At 32.0% G+C, this 9,123-nt stretch overlaps 1 protein-coding gene across 1 annotated transcript; it reads left to right on the top strand.

Moving 5' to 3' along the window:
• Positions 1-3,511: 3,511 nt before the first annotated feature.
• On the top strand, positions 3,512-8,910 carry LOC138333319 (uncharacterized). The gene is made up of 2 exons (XM_069281616.1): positions 3,512-3,588; positions 6,312-8,910. Exons 1-2 carry the CDS (start codon positions 3,583-3,585, stop codon positions 7,497-7,499), a joined length of 1,194 nt encoding a protein of 397 aa, XP_069137717.1. The 5' UTR covers positions 3,512-3,582; the 3' UTR covers positions 7,500-8,910.
• The last annotated feature ends 213 nt before the right edge of the window (positions 8,911-9,123 follow it).

The following is a 9,123-nucleotide window of genomic DNA, read 5'->3' as shown; positions in this document are numbered from 1 at the left end:
CGATAACGGTGGCAATCAATTATCCATAAAAAACAAACCCTAGAATATCGAGGATGTAAATTTACACGGTTGACTCATTTTTTCTATTACTGTATTATTTATTCATGATGGGATCCGTGACTAGAGTTTATTTTCACAACAACAATTACTCTATGCATTTACCTACGATCGCTTTTAACTCGCGTTTTTAAGTGAAATAATTATCGTCACCCAAGCAAGCATTTTCTGTATTGTTGATGGTAATATATACAGAGCATAAACGATACTCATCATTTGAACGATAAATGGTGTTTATTCATGTATATATATGTCTAATTAACACAGAAATAGCTTATTTTGCCTTTGGTGCATACGTATTCAGTATTTCATTCCATATAGGACATAGCCCAATGGATTTTTTTGGAATGCAATTAATAATCAATAATATTTTATTGTGAAATGAAATTAGAAGCTCAAACTTTCCAATGGTGGTAATGGTGGAAAGTAAGTAACTTTTGCAACCGAAGAAAAATACTAACTCGTCTGGTCCTTTTAACATTCCCAAAGCAAGTGTGTAATAGTTTCATATTCCGAGTTGGAAAGTGTACACATAGGCGACTGAACAATTCGAGTTTTAAATAAAAAAGAATTAGTTGCCAGAAGACTGTGAATTAATCTTTATTAAAACCACATTTTGTGGGTTTTTTTTTTTTGTAATCATAAATTGAATTTAAACCAGTATTATGAATTTCATGTCCTTGAAGTCACAAGATTTTCTCCTGGGGAAGGGTCAAATTACTATAGTTTGTAGAGAAAACACATTTTTAAGTACTATGTATTCAATTTCCATAGAACATTATTATTCAAACTTGGTTAGCCAATAATTATAAGCCCGTGATAACATTTTACATCATAGTCTAAAAAGGTACTGACTGGCCCCTAAGGGCTTGAGGGGCGGGGCCAAAAGGGGACAAGATGAATCAAATTTTGAAAAAAAAATCTTCTTCTGCATGATTTCATATAGATATGATGGAATTACATATTTTTTTAGACTAAAAATTCAAATTAAAAAAAAAACTAAATATATATATATATATTTTTTTTTTTTTTTTTTTTTTTTTTTTTGCTTTTTGTTTTGTTTTTTCATCAAAGTGGCTATAGTGGTTGAATATATATTCCATAGAAATGATTTTTGATTTTACTTTGAATTTGTTTTGGCATTTGATTTCGGATTATTAATATACTAGCTTTATACAGTATTTATCTCATTATGAAATCTTTCGTCAATTTCTCAATATATATGCTCACATTGGTCCTGATCAACTCGGATGGGGACCGTGGGACAAAATCGTGTTTATACGATTTTGAGATAGCCGTAGGTAGCCATGGACCTCTGCTTTTTATTACATAGCATATTTTCTTGTTTTCCGCTAAACCATATATTTTTAATAATAGTTTTTTTCACACCACTAAAGCTAATGTTTATGGGAAATAACACTTGTAGTCTGTGAAAAAGGATAATCTAAAGATTATTTTTCCATGTACTTATTTATTACAGTTGGATGCAGAGCGGGGAAATATTGATACGATTGACTTGTTTCGCTGTTCAATATAGTCGTCCACTAAAACACTATCAGTACTCTGTGATCTGGGTTCCTGTGTCATGCTTGATCGCTTTTCTGGGGTACATCAGATCTAGTCATTCAGACTGATATTTATAATGGTTTGTTTATTCTGTTTTTTCACGCAAGGCTGGGTTATTTTATAAATATGTATTAGAAATGCGGTCTATGGTCACAAGGTGTAGTAAGCGATAGTATAACGTACACCTAGGACCTAGGATGATGTGTAATAAATAATATATAATCTGCTAAATAACGCTGTCTTTAGCCGGTACTAAGAGTTATCCTTTGTCACTTTCTTTTTTTGACTATATAAACCTGATTGCATTGTATTGTTCCGGAAGTTTCAAAAGTTGATCAGATGCTTAGAATATCGTGACCGATGCAAGGGTTTGTATGATACTCCGCTTGAAGTGTACATAAAACGAATGTATTTAGCACTGTGTAATGTGATTGTCGTTAATTTATAGTAGAGCATCGCTGACAAGTATATCTTAGTATATGCTTTTGAAAGGTTGCTGTCATTAAATCACGAAAAAATCTATTAAACGGTATAAGAAACTTATTTGCGGTATCGCGTGCGCAGTTGGAATCTGCTCATAGCGGATGTACACAGACTCCACACCTGACAAGGAAAATAATAGTGCGATATTACGCTCGTTGGCGTTTCACTTTTTCAGCAGTTGAAAGGAAAATGATGCATTTTACACGAACAAAAAACTTAAACTGTATTGGACAGCTGTATCTATATGAGCAAATTCTTTTTGTGATTAAGGACATAACGCAGGTTGGTGTGATGCTATTATATGGAGTGCACAATGCGTGCCTATTGTAAGGTAAAAAGTAGTGTCATGAGTTTAATCAGAAGTGGTCATCAGTGTACCTTAAATCCCTTCACTATGCGCAAAGTAATTAAATTAAAGATTTTCATACTAGAACTTGCACCGATATGTGTGCACGGGACTTCTTGTATGGTGAAGTATAAAGGCATTTGGTAGAGTATGTAACCTCGAAACTGTACCTCATATCAAATATTTTACTCCTATTTTTATGTCAGACATGGGAACAGTATGTACCGTTATGGTTTTACAAGTAATATAATAACCATGTATTCTTAAGAAATACAATTTATATAAAATATTTATCACATGGCACGTTTCCAGTGAAGAGTTCATTGAAAGCAAAAGTAAAGTATAATATATATTTACATGCAAAAAGAGCATGGAAAGGAAGTATGGGTAGTGATAGTGATTTTAATAGATATATTTTAATTCGTTCATGATAGTTTGTTTCCTCATACATTATGGAAATTATTGATAAAACACCAGCAAAGCAGAACATTAGTCTAAACTATAATGCTATTACTTGTTAATTTATGAAGTCAAGAGACAGAGAAATTATATTAACATATGTATGTCATAAGTGTGGGGAAATGACTAATGATGTATATAAGCATATTATTTAAAATATGGATTTACGGAAGTGCTGCGAGATCAGTTATGATGTTATCATGCACAAGCTTCTAAGTTTAGATGGAATCGGTTTTAAGGTATACTTACATTGTCACTTTTCAGTCAGATATGTTTAAAATGTTAAAAAAGATTATCAGACTAGATTATGACGAAATAACTAATTTTATACCGAGGTACCCACATTATTCCCTAAGTGAATACTTTATAACCGAATATTTTATTATTAGTGGTCCTGTTTTGATATATTTACAAAATATCAGAGTTATAGGTATAACAAATTAATTAATACATAATTGATGTACATTAACACCGTAACATCTTTATTGCCTAAATGCACGTGACATCTATTCATGGCGACCGGGAACACAATCTGTCACGTGATTTGGGCGGCAACAAGTCATGGCTTGATAGTTTAGCGGTGATCGCGCACTTCGATGGTGACATTTCAAGCATAAAGACATATACAGTAGTATACTGGTAGTTAGGATATTTTTGTACTTTATGAAAACATGAAGGTAAGTGACAAAGTCATCTATTCCATAATCACTCCCAGTTATTTACCCAGAAAATGAAAGGTCATTTTATAATTATTTTCATTTTTTATTGATATCACTGATACTGAGAGCATTATTGTTGTCAACATCATCAAAAGTGATTAGGGAAAGTATTTGTTTCTACTATTGTATATTTCGGTATAGATCCATATCTTTGTAGATTTGTTGAACGTCAGTAGATTTGTTCATCATAGATTATTTTGGAAAAAAAATAAATAAAAGATGAAAATGTCTGTTCGAAATATTCTTGTGATAGAAAATAAATGTCGGCTATAACTATAAAATTATCATAGTTATTGTTTTATTTTTTAAAAATATATATATATAAAACCTGTGATACTTGCCGCTTAGTGAATGTGCATTTTTATTTTAAAGATTGTTTGTTGAATATTTTTACGTATTTCTTATTCTTTTCTGTGCAATGCCTAATATAACATCATCTTTTCGCTATACATAATCTTTACAAGAATATCAAGTTTGAGAATACATTCTTACAAATTTACAAAAAATCGATACTGAATGCAAGGAACAATTAACGCTATTCTTCAACTTCCAATAATCTTTAATAGAAAACTAAGATCATCACAAAATCTTAATTACGGAAAACCATAACGTTAACACTGTTGTTTCCGGAAATATAGTAACACTTTGAAAGAGTTAACTTAAAAGCTTCAAAACTAAAAAGTTATACAATATAGCGATGTATAGTACACAATGTAGTTTGTATTACAAAATATAAGTTGATAGTATCAAATTCCATCATGTAACCTTAGAGTTATTGGACTATGAATAAGAGTAATATCAAAATGAGTTTAATATATAAAAGGCGTCTTCAGTAAAGTACAACGCTTCACAGAAAAAGTTCAATCTACTTTGTACTTCATTTATGTATCCAGCTCTTATTCAATATTGATATGATTGTAAATATGTTTTTCATAATTTTTTGTAATTGTTTTATTTTTCAAAGTTTTATACATGTATTAAGGTATTTTCCCTGTTTAACTAGAGATTTTGTATGCGGATACATCACTCAAGGTGTACTTGAACATAAATAAATGTACATTCCAATTATAGTAAGTCCACAGGGTTCGATACATATTTCCGTCACCAAAACAGCATCCCAATAGTTTACTTGTGTCTATAGCAGGTACTTGGAGCGCTGGTTTGATCAACAAAAACATATACATCAAATCCTTTTTACAATAATAGTGGTTATATATCATAAAATGCAAATATGGCATATATGGGGCTTCCCATCTTAACCCTTAAGATGAGACAGATATACGATTGCACACACGTGTAAACGTACACGCATCCGACACAAATCCTCATTTTCGCATGCATAAATACAGTTAATTCTGTCTTTTTATTCACCTCACGAACATACACTATATCAATATATACACACTCACCATCACTGACATTAAGAAGTAAATGTAAGTACATTATACCAGAGGATACTACTGTACCTGTCTTAGCTCATTCACCACCACATAAAACATATACATGTATCCTTGTGGTTACATGTTTAAGGACTTTAACGTACATATACCTGTACGATTAACGTATTTAACATCGTTTACAAGTAAGTTTACAAGAAAGTCTCCAAGGCTATATACCGCTTGTTAGGTATACTTGGAAAAAACTATGTAACGGAAATTATTATGTTACTTGTACAATTTGACAAAATGTGTAATATTTCTATCACCAAATCACATGCAACTATGGCTACCAGTGTTTATAGTATAGAGTAGGAGCGATGGTTAGACCGGATTCAGCTTTACAAAGGCATACACATCGAGTCCTTTGTTTGACTTAGTCATGCAAATGGCGGCTGCACATTATATGTAAAATAATATATATTAACAATAAAACACATTTTGTAAGGCTAGATGCGTGTACATGGGGACAGATTTTTACAGACATAAGTAGACACGCTAACAGACAGATTTTTTTAAATCATATTAAACCAACTAGAGACAGATGAACAAAAAAAATACACGACATGGATATTGACATAAACATACAGAGTTGGACAAAACGTTTGATCAAAACAGAGACAATGACATACAAAATGACAAATAATTGCGCAAACAGCATATACTTTTAATTTTTAGGAACGTTTTATTATAACACCCTTTGTAACATAATTTCTATACATAACTTTTTTTGGAAGTCAATTATATAAATATCTTTTGGTTTCGTGATTGCTGTGGATATACAGCGAATTTTGCATCTTAGATAATTGCATTTAGTGTACCACATGCCAATGAATATGTCAAATGCATCACATAATTTGATAACCCCAAATCCAAAAATGTAACTTCTAACATTTTTTGTATTTTTGAATATTTACATGTTAGCTATCTAGGACTGTCATGGATAAATTATTTGGAATTGCGTTCTCACAAATTCTCACAAATGCTATAATTTATCATTTCATTTATTGACTTGAGTTGGACCAAATACACTAAAACAATTATTTAAACTGCCCCTGTGAAATTAAATTAAAAAAGATATTGTGAGTAATACAATATTTACCTCGAAACAAAGAAAACACAACGAAAGAAGTTTAGCATCATTGATGAGTTATAGAATTTCAAACAGCTGTACAATTGTATAACTTAAGCTTAGTTCGTTCGTGCAATTATTTTATGTTTTATAATTTTTATTCATAATTTCAGCGCTGGCATTGTGGTCGCATAGCTGCAGTAGCTATATGTCTTGGTGTTTGGTATACCATATGGAAGGGGAACATTACCGACAAGTTTGAATCAATGTTGCATCCGACGACCCCATTGCTGTGGAAATGGGATATCAGAACAAACGAACCTGCCCAAAAAATATCATGCAAATCAAACAATCATACGAACATTTCCAAATTATCTAAGATAAATCGTACAGAAGGTTATTTGGTGTACGACTGCAGTCACAGATGGCCAGGGTCATGTGGTGGCTGGTCAGATAGACTTTCTGGAATTTTGTCTACTTATATTTTAGCAATTATAACTAACCGAAAGTTTCTTATCAACTTTGACAATCCTTGCCTACTCCAAGATTATTTTGAACTTCATGACTGGAGTTATAACAAAACGCTCGTAGGAAATAAAACTTCAAAAAATTACTACTTAAAGGACGACAGTGGAAGGAAGATTATGAATATATTGACGAATGCCATATCAGTACAGCCCATAAAGAATTTCTTCACTGCTGAAGTTAGTTTCGTGCGTATAAATTGGGACATGACACCTGAATTCCGGAAATTCCTTCACGTGGAGAAATATGTACCTTGGATAACGGAGCTGCATTATGCGGATATTCATCGTTATATCTTTGAATTGTTTTTGCATCCAAAGCCTTTCCTTACTAAAATAGCTGATAGTGTTTTCAAAAGTAAGCAAACAAAGACGTCATTTTGTGCGCATGTCAGAATTGGAAGAAGCTCTACGTTGCCTAATGATAATGTTCGAACAAAAGCAGAAGACGTCAATGTTATTTTAGACTTCATAAAAACAATTGATAAAACAAAACATGATTTACTTCTAGCTACAGATTCCGTCGACCTACAGCGTCAATTTACGACTAATTATTCAAACAATTTCCTTCTGAAAGTGCCAGGAAGGATAACTCACATAGACCAAACAAAGACTGGGGATACTTGTGATGGGTTTCAGAGACAACTTTTAGATTTTTTGTTACTAAGCAAATGTGACAAGTTAGTTGTTTGTGAAAGTGGATTTAGTATAATGGCGGCCTATTTACGTGATATCAGTGACGGTCTCTATTGCTGGACTCGCCGGTCAGTGGTTCCTTGTTCCAGGTATACAATCCACGATTTTTTCCCTAAACCCCTCATTGGCCCTCCGCGATGAACACCAACACATTCTAGGAATATGAAGTACACGAAGGGTGAAGTATTTTTAGGTAAGACTGTCAATTACGTCTCTATTGAAAAGTTTTTACAATAAAAAAATGTAGCATTAAACACATATCAATCAAATTTGAAGTAAATACTTCAATGTACTTTATATTAGTAAAACACAATGTTATTACATAAAGCAAAATGTATGAAAGGATACACGAATTTATATTTTTATTGAAACGGATGCAAATTTCTTTTTTTAGTGCTTCAATGTACTTTTCGGGATTTTTGATAACAAAATAATCATATTTCATATTGATTAGTCTGCACAAGAAGTTTGGAGGCGTAGTTCTCACTAAGGTGTAGATGCATATGTATACCTATTTTGTGATGAATATATTTGATAATGAAACAAGAATCCAGCAATATCATATTTTCTCTGTCAAGATAAAACTCAGTTTTATGTTCTCCCTGATTAACAATGCAAGTGTATTTGATGTTCAAAAAATATATTATATAAATACGTAACATTGTTCAAAAATAGTTTCTGACCTAACCACCCCCTCCCCCCTCGTATCAGTGGGGGAGAGAGAGGGGAAGGGGAAAAGGAAAAGGGATTGGGGAGAGAGTGGGGAGAGACTACTACACACAGAGGGAGAAATAGGGGTCTTTATAAAAAGATAATAATTATTTATCCACAGTGCATTGCATAATTCGTCTAATCAATAAATGGAATATATTAAGGGGGTAAATATGGCACGTACAATGTAGTTTCACAATTTTACTACATTTTCTGTTTCTTCACCTCACAAGCAAACTATGGTTGTAAATATTAGATGTTGTGTGTATGATGTTTGTCTGAGTTAAATTGTTTTATATTTTCATCGAAATAAATAACATGTATTTTTTACTTTTGACGTTTGTTCGACATGGCCAGCAGTTACTTCACACACGTCCACCTTTTGAACACGGGATGTCCAGAGCGCTAAGAATATTCTGTCGGAATCGTAGTTTATATATTGTACTTTTGATAGTAATGAAGGAGTTTAACAACTCGCAATTTTCATACACAACTTTTTTGGATACACTCCAACAATTCAAAAAATAGACTTTAATTCTAGTGTAGGGGTTTTTATCTTTTCTTGTGTATATCTTACATCAAACGAACACAAGTAAAAGCTGAGCTATTTATCAAGTATGGGATCTCGTTTACTGGCGCCAAATTTTGTTTATTATGCCTTTCCTTTTAGCTGACATCACTCCACGTATCGTTCTTTATGGTTGAATACATCTGGTTGGCTTACGTTTTAATACTATACATTTTGGTTTGATAAATATTTGTGAAGCAATATATTATTTATGGTTCTTTGTTATTCTTGTTATTTTATTTTTAAAGAAAGATTAATAAAATTTTACTTGCACTTGTGTATCTTTGTTTTCTTTGAATTATTGAATTTTAATTCGCATTTTAACACAAAAACTCTACTACATAGCTGTGACCATTGTGATGAAGCAATAGGTATAAGATTACATACCTGAAACTACAAGATTTTTTAATTTTTTTTTTCTATGATAAATGTTAAAATAATTTGTTAATAATTGTACAATACCGGATTTGTTTGGAGATTGCTAAT

The sequence above is a fragment of the Argopecten irradians genome, chromosome 10, assembly GCF_041381155.1.
Source record: "Argopecten irradians isolate NY chromosome 10, Ai_NY, whole genome shotgun sequence".
Classification (NCBI taxonomy): domain Eukaryota; kingdom Metazoa; phylum Mollusca; class Bivalvia; order Pectinida; family Pectinidae; genus Argopecten; species Argopecten irradians.
The sequence above is the reverse complement of the archived record's forward strand: the minus strand, read 5'-3'. Positions and strand labels throughout refer to the sequence as shown.